The 14,786-nt window shown below is 44.0% G+C and overlaps 1 protein-coding gene across 10 annotated transcripts in view; it reads right to left on the reverse strand.

Moving 5' to 3' along the window:
• The window catches only part of TTC3 (tetratricopeptide repeat domain 3), a 103,662-nt gene that overhangs the window by 22,338 nt on the left and 66,538 nt on the right, over window positions 1-14,786 (reverse strand). For 9 of the 10 annotated variants that reach the window (XM_084800452.1, XM_084800454.1, XM_084800459.1 and 6 more), the window contains 6 exons: window positions 14,501-14,547; window positions 13,480-13,536; window positions 12,476-12,546; window positions 8,413-8,577; window positions 5,629-6,646; window positions 4,409-4,474 (listed from right to left, as the gene is read on the reverse strand). In XM_084800452.1, coding sequence (XP_084656578.1) covers window positions 4,409-4,474; window positions 5,629-6,646; window positions 8,413-8,577; window positions 12,476-12,546; window positions 13,480-13,536; window positions 14,501-14,547 — 1,424 coding nt within the window. The remainder of the gene's footprint in view (window positions 1-4,408; window positions 4,475-5,628; window positions 6,647-8,412; window positions 8,578-12,475; window positions 12,547-13,479; window positions 13,537-14,500; window positions 14,548-14,786) is intronic. The other variant, XM_084800455.1, reaches the window with a different exon arrangement.

Here is a 14,786-nt window from a genome sequence, read left to right on the forward strand (position 1 = left end):
CTTCCCTCATGGCAACAGTTCACAGATGGGGTAGATGACGATGGTGTGGCCAACTCAAAGCCCTGCACGTGGGCCTGGGTGGTAGCCGAGCTGGTCAGCCTGCCGGCTCTCCCACATTCACACCTCCAGGGAATGCTCACTCGAGGCTGCGGCCAGTAAGGGGCAGCTCCAGCTCTCCCACTTACGCAGGGCCAGCTCACCCATGCCCACACCAGCAGAACCAACTCTGCTGTACTGCCCAGGCCAGGGCCAGGGCCTGCTCTCCTCATCTTGGGGCCAGCTTGTAATAAAACTTACAATCTATACATTATAATTAGTCCTGAAAATTTGTTTCCTAAGAGCATAATACTAGATCAAAGTTTAATTTTACTGTTATTTCCTATAATTAACATTAGGAACTTTTGTAAGATTTTAAAGGTTGCATGTACATATATTTTAAAGAGAAGTTGAACAGATTAGTGTTGTCATAACTCTTAAAGTATTTTCACTGATAAGGTGTTGGGAATTTAAAAAAGAGAAATTGTTACCAATGAATTGCTGTTATCTACCATGAACTAGCTTAAAATGAAAACAGTTAGAAAAACAAGATGTTAATTTTGTATCCGGCCACTTTGCTGAAGGTGTTTATGAGCTGTAGGAGTTCTCTGGTGGAATTTTGGGGGTCACCTATGTACACTATCATATCATCTGCAAATAGGGATAATTTGACTTCCTCCTCCCATTTGGATCCCCTTGATCTCCTTTTGTTGTCTTTTGCTCTAGCTAGAACTTCAAAAACTATATTGAAGAGATAATGGAGAAAGTGGGCAGCTTTGCCTGGTCTCCGATTTTAGAGGAATGTCTTTGAGTATCTTTCCACTTAATTTGATGTTGGCCATTGGCTTGCTGTATATAACCTTTATTATGTTGAGGTATGTGCCTTGTATCCTTGATCTCTCCAAAACTTTAAACATGACTGGGTGTTGGATTTTGTCAAATGCTTTTTCTGCATCTAAGGAGATTATCGTGTGGTTTTTTCTTTCAGTTTGTTTATAGGGTATGGTGGATTACATTGATGGATTTCCGTATATTAAACCATGCCTGCATGCCTGGAATGAAGCCTACTTGGTCATGGTGAATGATATCTTTGATGTATTCTTGTATTCGGTTTGCAAATATTTTATCGAGTATTTTTGCATCAATGTTCATAAGAGAAACTGGCTGAAATTCTCTTTCTTTGTTGGGTCTTTATGAGATTTAGGCTGAAATTTGTGGGCAAATGGATGGAACTACAAGTGATTATACTGAATGAGATAACCCAGACTCAGAAAGACTCACACGGTATATAATCACTTATAACGGGACACTGGCCCAATAGGGCTATCTCCTGAAAGTCTTCACTTACTAGGAGATTGGGATAGATGCGGGGGCCTCCTATTGGGACTCTAGGTGAGAGAAGTATGGGAGAATTGGGAAATAGAAGGACCCAGAAGAAACCTACAAGAAGAACATCATGATGGGCAGCTCTGGACCCAGGGTGGTCTGCTCAAAATACTGCGCCACCAAGGACAATACATGCAGTAAATATTGAACCCCTACTCACATCTAGCCAAGGGACAGGACATTATCCACAGTTGTGTGGAAAGCGGGGACTGACTCTGACATGAACTCTGGTGCCCTATATTTGACCACTTCCCCTTGGTGAGGAGGCCTGGTGTCACTCAGAGAAAGAATAGGAAGGCTACCAAGACGGGACTTGATAGGCTGTGACCATATGGTGGGGGAGGAGGTCCCCTTCTGTCACAGACCTAGGGGAGGGGAATAGGGTGCAAGAGGGAGGGAGGAGGCAAGCAAGGGGATAACAATTGAGATGTAATCTGAATAAATTAAGAAAATATCAACAATATTAAACAATATCAACAATAATAAAGAATCAACAAAAAAATTAAGAAAAAAAGAAAAACAAGATATAATAATGTACATGAAATGTTGGGAAACAATAAATATCACTTTAAGTAAGGCTTCTTAAAAAGCTCCCATTCAGCCAGGACTAATGGTGATTACATACTGAGTCTAACGAGAGCACTGTGGGGTATGGAGCACTGTTGAAACCTGCCGCAGAGGACCGTCCTCCTGTGACAGTCACACTGCAGAAATCAATCCTAGTGGAACAAACGCTGCGTCTAGAACAACTTAGCTGAGCACTCTGCAACTGAAGAGGCAAGAAATCAGGCTATGGAATTCATCAGAGATCTGTGGGTTACAGCCAGCACAGCAGACAGAGCAGTGTGCTGTGGAGGGAGGGCCTCAGCTTGCGTCTGTCCAGACTGAAGTTTTAGCACCGTGGATGTAGCCCATGTGTAATAAAGGCAACTGCCTAACTGCTATGAGACACAAGCGAGACACGGTGGAAAAGATTCCAATCACTCCTACTTTCATTCTCAGTTTGGCCAAGAATCAGAGTGAATATGGTACTGCAAATTACTCTACACCCCAAGTCACCAACAGAGGCAGCTGAAACGTTAAATGACAGCTTGGGTTATTATATTTAAACTTCATTACAGGGCTGGAGAGATGGCTCAGAGGTTAAGGGCACTGGCTGCTCTTCCAGAGGTCCTGAGTTCAATTCCCAGTAACCACATGGTAGCTCACAACCATCTATAATGAGATCTGGTGTCCTCTTCTGGTGTGCAGATGTACATGCAGGCAGAACACTGTATATATAGTAAATAAATCTTAAAAGAAAAAAAAAAAAAAAAGACTGGGGACTGGAGAGATGGCTCAGAAGTTAAGAGCACTGATTGCTCTTCCAAAGGTCGTGAATTCAATTCCCAGCAACTACATAGTGACTCACAACCATCTATTATGTGATCTGATGCCCTCTTCTGGCCTGCAGTATACATGAAGACAGCACTGTATACATAATAAAAAAAAAAGACTATTAAACTTCATTACATTTTCATAAGAAATTTGTAATTTTTGCCTCTTACAGGCCAGGAAACCCAGGGTGAGAGATGTGAAGCAACTTCTCAAAGTCCCAGAAGAAACAATCATTTTCTCAATAGTTGAAAAGCCACCAATCACCTTGATTTGTCTCAAAGCACTGAAGCCAAGAACTAATTTATGACGGAATCGTTCAGACAGCATGCCTGACACACGTCTGTCTACTCAGCTACAGCTGCGCCTCAGGGTTAAAGGCAGCACAGTATGCCCATGCATGGGCAGCACGCATTTCAGTCTCTAGTGGCAGGTGTTCAAGTCACATCTAATTTTTGGCTGTTACAAACATAAAGCAAATGTTTAAGAACTGTCCATCGGTCTCCGCACCCTTGAGCTCAGGTAACTGCATACTGCATTCCCCAGAAAGCTGCATTTTGCTTCTTTCAGTACCATGCATACGGAACTGCTTTGTTAATGCCTAAAACTCATCAACATTTCTTCTGCTATAGCTTGTATATTCACACCAATTCCTCCCCCTCTTTTCCCCTGACAGGTTGTCTTTTCTTTACTGATTGGCAAAACTTTTTTGTATTAAGAATATTTATTTACTCTTCTGGACCCAGAATTCTTTAGCTGGTCCTGAGTTTTTGACCAAGAGACAGTGCGGCACAGCAAATGTTTATTGCTATTTTAAGCCAATAGATTTTGAGGTAACCTGTTGTATTGTCATAGATAACTATTAAACCCTGTTTAGGTTCGCAAGTGTAATAAGATTGTCCCGAATAAGAAACAAAACTGGGAGGGAAAAAAAATCAATCTTTTCATTGCATCCTATCCAACCAAGTGCACTGGCATCTCATCTCTTCATTAAGTCTCTCAATAGCAGTTTAGCTTTCTTGAAATGGATCTCTGTCACTAAAAATGGAGTATTTTCTCTTAATAAGTTAATAAACTAGCCTTAGTATATGGAAAGTATTTACCTTGCTTGTAATTACCTTTTAATTACCCGGGTCTTAATTTCTGTTAACTCTGATGTCATCCCTCCTCCTTTTTGTTTTCAAACCTAACAGTGGCAGAGCAACAGTAAACAGCAATGGTGATGTTTTATCTTTCGAGGAAGTAACGACTTTTACTGTCAGAGAACTGTATTAGCATGCTGAGATACAGCCACGTGAATTTCATTAGCATTTTTTGGTTAAAAGGGTACGTGAAGTTTATCTTTTGAAACTACATAGCTGGTTAAATTACTTTTATAGTATATTAACAAATTTCCTAATTGAATCTTTCTTAAAGTTGCTCAGGTCTCTGCACCTTCTGAATTAATACGAAGGGAAACAAAGTCTAACCATTTTTTTGTCTTTGCCTCCTTGTCTCAAATTTCAACAAGAACATTCTTTGTTGTACTTTAGAGCTTTTTCCATGGTAACTTTGGGATTATCTTGCTCTAATTCATATATATGTTAGTCAATTTAATGTACTTTTGACTCACCTGCTGTACTTCAAAAGGTTCATATGGCTCAGTATTAACTTCCTGATGGATCACACTCCTGGACACCTATGGAGAAAAAGAATTGCTTAAAACTTAATCAACCTTAAAACACTAGTAAAACAAGCACAGTGGGTAATAGCTTAAAACTTGCCCACAATTTTTCTAAGAATTTCTTAAATTTAGATTCTATTTCTTTTTTCTTTTTGATTCTATTTCTTTATATAAAAATTTTATTAGAAAAACACTACTATTACCTAGAATATAAGCAAAATTAATACTAGCTCAGTAGTCTTAACTTTTTTTCAACGCTTGATAGAAAGCAGAAAATTTAAGGGGAGCAAAACTCACTAAGGACATTGATGACATCACACCAAGAAGGACAGCTGCAGAGAACCTGATGTGTCCGCACACCTGTCTGGGATGCAGTTACACAGCCATTGCGCGCTCTCACCTGCCGTCCCTGCACGGCACTCACTGCACCCTGGGCTGGAGAGCACGGGCATGCATGTACAGCCCTTTCTGTGTTTATCCTGTACCTATCCAGTGACCTGCCTGGAGCCCAAGCTCTGCACATGCTAAGCAAGCTCTTCCCAACTCAGGCCCTCTCTTTATTTTCTCTAGGGTGCAACACTGAGCTCTGGGGCAATCAGCTCAGGTTGGAGAACTCTGTTCTGCTTTTGCCACGGATGCTACCTGAGCCAGTATGATGAAGCCATCATGACCCGCAGCACAGGGCTGCCCTGTGGAAGCAGCCTCATATGCTGATCTTCTTTTCCTTAGTCACGACAATGAAGTTTTGACTCCACCTGCTGACACTGTTACCTTATTTTTTATCAATGTAGAAACTGACAGGGGACACAGATTATTATGTATTACTTCATACAAACTTCTTCCTGACAAGAAAAGCACTTGTGATGCCTTACAGGAAGCGCCCATATTTACAGATGGAGACATTTCACGACCATTATGAAGCCAACTATTTCAATTAGTAAATATAACAGCAATGAGAAATGGAAAGGCCAATTTAGCTTCTGTGCCGGCGCCTTTTTCAGGCCCGAGATGGCTCAGTTGGTAAAAGCGCCATGGTATGGGGGAACTGACTCCTTTAACATGCTCATGCATGCTGTGGCGCGTGCGCACCTGACCAGCACACGTATCGTACACCCACGCACAAAATGGTAACACATTTTTATAAATATCTTCTTCTCTTTAAGCCTTACCTGTATGGCAGCTGCTGGTGCGTGTGGAACATCTGTTTCTCCGCTGATACTTTCTAGAGAAGCTTCCCATTTGCTGTCTGAGCCCCCATCATGCCTGCTGTTCCTGTCAGGGTCACGCAGAGCCGTGTCATCATCAGCTGGGCTGCTCTGGGACTTTACACACTCTTCCAGAGAACTCTCAAGGCTCTGTGTTTCAGAGGCAATCTGCTTACCAGAGTCACTCTCAGTGTTCAGATTGTGACCTTCAAAATATGCAGCCGCACTTTTATCTGCTCTGTCGCTGGCTACAAAAGGTGGCATCACTGGCATGGATCTCTGCATGGAGTACTCAGAGGAAATGCTGGCCAAAGGTGCATAAATGCCAGTGAACTGGGACAGGCTTGGCACCACATTAATGTACGCTGGCCGAGGATGGGTGATGTCAAATCCTTGAAAAGGAAGGTAAGTGCAGAATCCTGTGACCACGTGTGACTGAGTCCAGTATGTTGGGTTGGCATCTTCAGGCGCGGGTGTGGGGGAAGGAGCAGCTGGCCTGCGGTGTGCGTCCTCACAGAGTGGTGTGGGACAGTCAGGAGAGACCACTTCCAGCCTGCTGTCCTCTGAAGCTGACCCGGAGGAGCTGTCAGAGTCCAGCTGTGGCTTCAGGTCCTCGGCAGGTCCTGGCGTGGACTGCGCATCCTCAGTAACCGCTGCAGACTTTACATCTGGTTTAAATTCCCTAGCACTCGGGTTTAGTGGTAGTTTAACGTGTAAATATTCTCCTGTTTTTGACATTTCTTCAACTTTAGTTTTAATGTTTTTCTTCTTCCTTTTTTTCTTGAGTCGCGAGGCAACCTTTTTCAGCGCGATGCAGTTGTCAATGACAACGAAGCGGGGACAGGCCAGGAGGAAAGACCGCAGCCCTCCCGCCTTCTCCAGTATCTGTCGGGTTTCCTCAGGGAAAAACTCGTGCTCGTCAGAGAACATCCTGTCGCTCATATCCAGGGGGCCGTGCTCCTCCAACAGCTGAGAAAAGTAGCTAAAAGAGCACGTTACGTTGTGTTATTACAGGAGAGCACTGGCCTGGTTTTGTCCTACTTTCCCTCCCAAGGTAAAGATATTTTACTTCTGGTAAGAAACTCTCTCAACAACACAAACGCAGGGCTGACTGGAAGCAAAGCTACAGCAGCCGGAGCTTCACTTGCCCTGAGAATTCACTCCCTTAATGCTTCCTTGTGGGTAAAGTTAAGTTCAGAGGGTTATTTTTACAATTTCAACCAATAAATTGTATTTTAAAACAATGGAAAATCATTTTATTTAGGAAAAAAATAAGGCTAGTAACAAAAATACCAAATGAGAAGAGGAAGACAACAACCAAAAAACCCAAGTCAACATGAGATAGCTGTTCACTAACCTCAACTCACACCCTCAAAGATAAACTCATAAAAGCAAAACCATTCCATTTGCAAGCAATTCACTGCTTATGAGGGATGAGCTAGAATCCATCCCAGGACCTGGAGCCACAGTCTGGGACCTGAGCCTTTAGTGTGACACCCACTGTAAGCCGGGACTGTTGACTGCAGGTCTGGGGTTATTCTGTTCAAGGAAGTGGCTTCTCCCAACTGAATTTTGTATTTATATCAAAATATTACATGTATGCACACTAAATACCACTGAAAGCTTTTTCAGGAACAAACCACTCCATGGAGGGCTTCACGGTAAACAGTGCGACCAGGACAACAGGTTTAAAGCAACTCCTTTAAAGCAAAAGAGCATCATTTCTCCACACAAGAGCCTCGCCATTCACTGCAACACTTTTTCTGTCAGCACTGCTACCCCAAATACTTGTCACAAGGGCTGGGGGAAGGTAAGGTCAAAGTCTCAAACAGTAGTCCTCGGTGAGGACCTGGTGACTGGTATAAACAACATCAGCCTACACCACCTTCCAGTGGACAAAGACCTGACACCAAGTGACAGGGTAGCAGCCTAAGTAGCATATGCAAATTTACTTTTAAAAAGTGTTTGTTAGGGGCTGGAGAGATGGCTCAGTGGTTAAGGGCACTGCCTGCTCATCCAAAGGACCTGAGTTCAATTCCCAGCAACCACATGGCAGCTCACAACTGTCTCTTGTAACTCCAAGATCTGACACCCTCACACCAATGCACATAAATTACAATTAAATAAAATATTTAAAATTAAAAAAAAAAAAAAGTGTTTGTTAGACGATACAGTTTCACTTCCCATAATGAATACTGCCTTACAACTGAAAAGCAGTGTTTTTATACCCACACTAAAATACAACTGGAAAGACGGCTCAGTGAGTAAAAAGCTTGCTGAGGAATAGAGTTCAGATCCTCAGCATCAAGGCAAATGCCCAAAGGGCGCGGCAGCCCAGCTGTGGTCCCAGCACCTGGAAGGTGGATTCCCGGAGCAAGCTGTCTAGTTAGACGAGTTATACAGGTGAGCGCTGTGTTCAGCTGAGATCCTGCCTCTGCGCAAACAACGAGGACCTGTAGCACAGCCTCTGGGTGCGCGCATCACCCCCACACCCACCCCCCCCCCCACACACGTGAGGGACTGGGGGAGAATGAATAAAGAAAAAAGCAATTTGAAATGTGGGAACTGAAAACCTACAGCCACATAAAAAGGAAAACGCTCTTAGTAACTGGACAACGAGCTGCCGATCTGAAGCAGCGACCTGCAACCCCTCATGGTTCTGACTCAGGTGAGGCTTGCCGACCAGTCAGCCTGTCCTGCTCCAAAGACGGCCTCCTAAGTGAGCCATAGGAACGCTAAGCTACTTACTCGTACAGAGTTGAGCACTTCTGTTTGGGGTTAATATCCCACAGCTTCTTATTGCGGACGACGTACTCGCTGCTGTGCTGGTCATAGAGCGCTTCAAATTCTTCCACATCTTGCCGAAGGTGGTCAGGCACTGCAAACGGGGCCGTGGAATCTGAATTGCGCCTGCTGGGTTAAAACAGTTTTGTAAATAAACTTTTGGGAAGGAATATTTAACTGCAGTGAAGATACTAGAGCACAGGGAAATCAAATAACCCATAGAAAATATGTAATTAAAATAAAAGGAAATAATCAAAATAAAATGAATAATCTCCGTTTTGTGCAAAGAATACAGAAAAGCTACAATGGCCAGGCTGGAGAGCTGGCTCAGTGGTTACGAGCACCTGTTGATGACCCAGAGGACCCAGTTCCTAGCACCTACATGGTGGTTCACAACCATCCATCACTGCAGGCCCAGGGGATCTGATGGCAAAGCACTGACACAGCAAACAAATAAAACTCTAAAAACCCTACAACCATGGTCAAGAAACACTACAGCTTACATTCTGACTAAACACTTCTAGTTAGTAAGAGCACATTTTTTTTTCAAACTCTGTATTTAAAACAGAAAAATCAAGGGCTGCCATGGCGGGATGTGCCTTAAACCCTAGTGCTCAAGAGGCACAGACAGCAGAATCTCTGGGAGTTCAAAGCTACTCAAGTGTACACAGCAAGTTCCAGGACAGCCAGAACTATAGAGAAAAACCCTGTCTTAAAAAACAAAACAAAACAAAACCATAATCCCAGCACTCGGGAGGCAGAGGCAGGCGGATCACTGTGAGTTGGAGGCCAGCCTGGTCTACAAAGTGAGTCTAGATCAGCTAAGGCTACACAGAGAAACCCTGTCTCCAAAAACAAAACAAAACAAAACAAAAAAACAGCCGGGCATGAGAGTGTATGCTTTTAATCCCAGCACCTGGGGAGGCAGAGTCAGATGGATCTCTGTGAGTTCGAGGCCAGCCTGATCTACAACAAAGAAACCCTGTCTCCACCGCCCCCACCAAAAAAAAACACCAAACAAAAAAACTAAACAAAAGTCAATGCTGTATTAATCATAACATGTTAAAGAGTTAGAGACAAATGCAGATTTAAAATTATAACCCTATGCATTTAAGGAAGGTTAAGAGAATTAAAGCTATTAATAGTAACTTTCTTTAAAATGTATGCAACAGCAGATGAGTAGGAAAAGCCAGAGCCAACCCTGACCACACAGCATTCATGGGAATTCAGGGCCCACATGTGCAGTGACCACCTCTGGCTCAAGATAGGCTGCAGGGGATGCTAAAGGAGGCTGGGTCAGGATAAAGACCAGCCGCAGAGTGCTATAACCTGCTCACACTCTACAGCCCCTCCACTGAGACCTGCTTTAGTTCCTAGTGTAACTGTGGCTCCTCTGTAACACCGGCTGTCACTGTCGCTACATCAGAAGTCATTTCACTCCTGAGTCTCCATTTTCATTATAAGGTGAAATTAAGGTCAAGTTCTCAGACCCTGCGTGCCTGAAACCAGGAAGGCTCAGTGCTGGCTGCTTAGAATAAAACAATAGATGATAAATGCAGTTATCCTTGGGTTTAAGACAAACGCATGTTCTATTAGAGTTAAGATCTCAACTTCCTGCTATGCTCCTTACTCCCAGAGAGCTGGAAAGCCCCCAAGAGCTCCCCATGCTAAATTCTAGCCAATCAGCTTAAAGTGCTTTGTCTAGCCACCTGGACACTGTACTCAGAACAAAATCCATGTCTCTTGTGTTTAACTGGTCACAATGCTGCAATGTGCCCTTCCCTTGCTTCCCACCTGGTTATCTGGTTGCTACCTGGTTACGGCTTTTCGAATAAAAAGCCTGCCTTAGAAAGAGACCACCATCATCGTCTGGCCCCCGAGCCCACATTATGTCCCTGACCAGTCAGTTTATGCTCAGGTTTAGCTCAGTATTGAATAAACTCGCATCAGTCTGAGTCTGGTGTTCCAGTGGTCAGTGAGTGGCTATTGAACCCATAACAGGAGAAATGCCCCAGGCTTTCGTCCTCTGCTCCTTCAGGGCTGGAGCCTGAGCCCTGCAAATGGCAGAGGCACTGACAGTAAAGATGCGAGAACCCACGGAACTGCAGAACAGACCTGCAGCACACTGACGGCCCTGGAGGGCAAGGAAGTGTGGATAGTTTTGGTTACAGCATATTTCAGTATAGATTAAATTATTTTTTTAATCAAAATCTTTTTGCTCTTGAGACAGGATCTATACTGCAGCCCAGACTGTCCTCAAGCTTTTGGCAAACCTGGCTCAGTCTCCAAAGCACTGTTTACATATGAGTTAACACACAACTTTAACAAGGCTCATTAAATTTTTATTACTTATTCATTCATGTATTTGTTTTTTTTCAAGACAGGTTTCTCTGTGCAGCCCTGACTGTTCTGGAACTCACTTTGTAGACCAGACTGACCTCGAACTCTGCCTACCTCTGCCTCCCAAGGACTGGGGTTAACATGTGCAGCACCACTCCCGGCTGTCTTTAACAAGTCTTAAAGGCATGCTGTTAACAGTGCAAGAACTCTGCTGCTTTGTGGGAAAGAGCGCACATCACTAACAGACTGTTTCTTCTTTCTCTGCAGGGCCTTTAGGCTTAGATTCTAAAAGGACAACAGCTTAAGTGTAGGCTTCAAAACCAGAGTGCATGGTTTACAGAGTGGCCTGCCAGTTGCCAGCCTTCTGCCTTAAGTCATTCCCGCTACTGTGTCCGGGTCTCTGCATGGTTAAATCAGTTCTATGTCTAGAGTCCTAGAACAGAAACTGGTACATATCAATTTCAGCAAAGGACATGTAACGATCTACATGTGTGCGTCACCACTAGCACCAAATTCTTATGTTGAAACTTAAGCGACAATTTGATAGTGTTAGGTTGAAGGGCCTTCTGGAAGTTATCAGGTCATGAAGAGACACAACTGAGGCTGGATTTGTGCTTGTAGTAACGTTAGGTAAGCATGTAAGGCTACCTTACTCTCCCCTCATGTGAGGATACAGTACAACGGCGTCAGCCATGAATACACTAGGAAGACACTGTGTCCTCTTTGACACAGGACTTCAGTCTCTAGAACTGTAGGGAACATTCCACTGTTTGTCAGCTACACAACGTAAGGGACATTGTTCTGATAAATTCCTGCTTCCTTGTTCTTTAATTGATTAATTTTTGGGATTCATTTATGTATATTAATGTTTCTCCTGAATGTGTATGTGCTCCATGTGTGTGCCTAGTGCCCTTGGAGTGTGTATGTGCACCGTGTGTGTGCCTAGTGCCCTTGTGGTAAGAAGAGGGCTTCAGACCCCTTACGACCCGAGCATGGATAGTTGTGAGCCAGCACGTGGGCGCTGGGAATCGGGAAATCCGAGTCCTCTGCAAAAGCAACACGTGCTCCTAACTTCTGAGCCACCCCGCCAGCTCATATTGTCTATAGTTTTTAAGTACTTCACTTCAGGGCATTTTGTTTGACAGTCAAGTAGACTTAAGACAGGTTCTTATTAGTTCAAACTAAAATAATACCCCCACTTAAAGAAATGTTTTCATGCCAGGCGCGGTGGCGCACACCTTTAATCCCAGCACTGGGGAGGCAGAGGCAGGCGGATCGCTGTGAGTTTGAGGCCAGCCTGGTCTGCAAATCGAGCCCAGGACAGCCAAGGCTACACAGAGAAACCCTGTCTCGAAAAAACTTTTTAAAAAAAGTTTTCATGCTTATTCACAGAAGGCACTTTGCCCATCAAGCCCCACTACTTGTGCAAACTGATGGGTTCCAGTGTGAACTTTTCCTATTTATACCACTTATTTGGTTTTATCTGTCTTACTCCTGCGGGAACGAATTCTTATATAATTATCAGTCATGCCACTGACTCACTATGGATCATCACAGTAGATTTATCTCACTAGGAGGATAAGGACGGACAGAAAGAAGGAGACACAAGTCTTTGGTAAACTGGCATGACCTTTAAAAGCACAAACACACGCGTTACGACGAGACGGATCACCTAACTGATACTTACTTAGGGTCTTCTGGAGAGACAGTCTCACTACTTGCTGCTACTGATGTTGTTCCGGATCCCACTAACATCGGCTGGTGTAAAGGACACAAAGTGACAATGAGATTCTACCATAAATGACACAAACGACAGCATTCTACTCTAAAATTCCATGGAAGAAAAAACCCACCATTGAAATTAATGAATCTACATGAACACATGCATGCCAACTGTCAACACTAAACAACCTACTCCAAGTTTCTTACAAACAGAAAATTTAACAGGCAGAAACAGACTGTAACTACAACTTAGGGTGGTGTCCAATGTTCCAAGAGCTGTAAATGTGACTGTGACTTACTCTAACTAAAAATTTCATTTTCATTAGAGAGGCAAAGACAAGTCGTGCAGAAACTTCTGAAGCTCCTTGTACCCCTTTTTATCACTTGCTCACTCCACATTACCCTGTTTCCACCTGCCAGCCACCCCCCGACTTTTGACTATTTTATAAACATCTGAACAAAAATAACTATCACAGGAACTTTAAACACTATAAAAAACAAATATTCTTTCCTATTTGCTCATAAAACTCAGTTAAGAAATTTAATTACTAAGCATGCACTAGCTATACGCCATTAACCTTTCCCCCTGTAAGTGCATGGATTCTGTGGCGTGTGTGTTGTGTGGGATTTTGCAGGTGCCCAGCACATGGGTGTGCATGTGTGCACAGGCCACAGATAGTTCACAAGTTCCAGGGAACCAGCTGCACCTGGCTTTTACACGGATGCTGAATAGCCAACTAGGAAACCCAGACCCGGCCGACCCCAGACCTTCCTGCCTACTCTATTGTCTGTCCATGGAATCTTGTTCATTCAGAAGAAAATAACGGGCAATAGAGATTAGAAGGAGTACCTAAGTATCTTCAAAGTCTAAAGAGCCAGGCCAGAAGCCAAGAGATGTTTCTTTCTTACTGCCTTGCTGTGGGCAGTCACAGAGACTCAAGAACAGCCACCGGCAGCCCTCCTCCTTACCTTTGAATCTTTTGGCTTCTTCTTTTTGCCTTTGTTTTTCACCTTGATACAACCAACCTAAAAAAATAGAAAAGAACATCAATGAATTCTCGTATAGCAGAATCATAAATCTCCACAAAACCCTTTTCCCTGACAGCCACACATTGAAAGTACAGTGTCTAAAACAGAGATGTAGTCCAAGCACTACTGAGCTCAACGACACTTCCCGAGACAACTAAAATTAAACTGCTCCATCATAATGAGGTTAAAATATCCTCAACTTCAACAGGGCTTGTGTTATTTCAAGTAAATAAGGAGACTGTTAGGTGACTCTGCTGTGCACAGTAACTGCACTTTACAGATTCTCCGCTCACAACTGAGCGCCCCAAATGTCCTGCCTGTGGCCACACACTGGCAGAACAGTGAGCGCGAGGCCCGCTGGCCCACAGGTTCGCTCACTGTGCTCCACTTGACTACCAGAGACGTCTAAGAGACGTTTCAAGGACAGTTGATCCTCCACACTGGCAAACACGCCTGTGTCTCCTCACTATCACGTTCCAGACTGCCGGAGAGCATAAAAGGCAGCCGCCAACCATGAGAGGCAGCTGTGCAACACCTCAGCTTAGACCAACAAGGGCTCCTGGGGGCAAATTTCCTCACACTCCTTCTAGAACAAAACATCATCATCTTCTTGACTCAAGAGCTCCCCCTTTCCTCTCTCTAAAGTGAGCATTTATTAACTTGGAACCTTAGGAAGACTGTCTAGACGGGGTCGGCGTGTAGCCTAGCCTCGCCCTGACCTCACCACATAGCTCAGGGTGCTTTTGAGCATCTGGCCCGCACTTCCCGAGTGCAGGAGTTACATGTCTGTGCCACTGCACGCAACTATGCGCTGCTGGGGATGCAACTCTACCAACTGGGCGGCATTTCCAGTCCATCCAGTGGGAAGGCTTCTGCTTTGTGAACAGGTAAGTGCTAGCCTGGCTTCCCCTCCGCATCTTTGTCTAACATAAAAAACCAAAACCAAGCTGCAAGGACTCACCGGCATCTCGTCACTGTCTTGTTTCCGTAGTATGGTGCAGCGACTATCTGTTGGAAGGAAGAGCAGGAATCTCTGTGAGGTGACTCAATCATCTGTACTTTTAAGTCACATATTGAAGCCTCATAAAACCACCTCGGATTTTATAAAAACCTATTCTCTTTCTTTACTTGACTCTGACAATTTAGTTTGGAAATTAAGGGCAAAAATAACTGACTAAATGAGAAATCAACTACAGAGACATACACAGCTTCAAGCCAAGCATTCCAATGCTTCCCAGTGCCATCCA

The sequence above is a fragment of the Acomys minous genome (assembly GCF_964271855.1).
Source record: "Acomys minous genome assembly, chromosome: 11".
NCBI lineage: Eukaryota > Metazoa > Chordata > Mammalia > Rodentia > Muridae > Acomys > Acomys minous.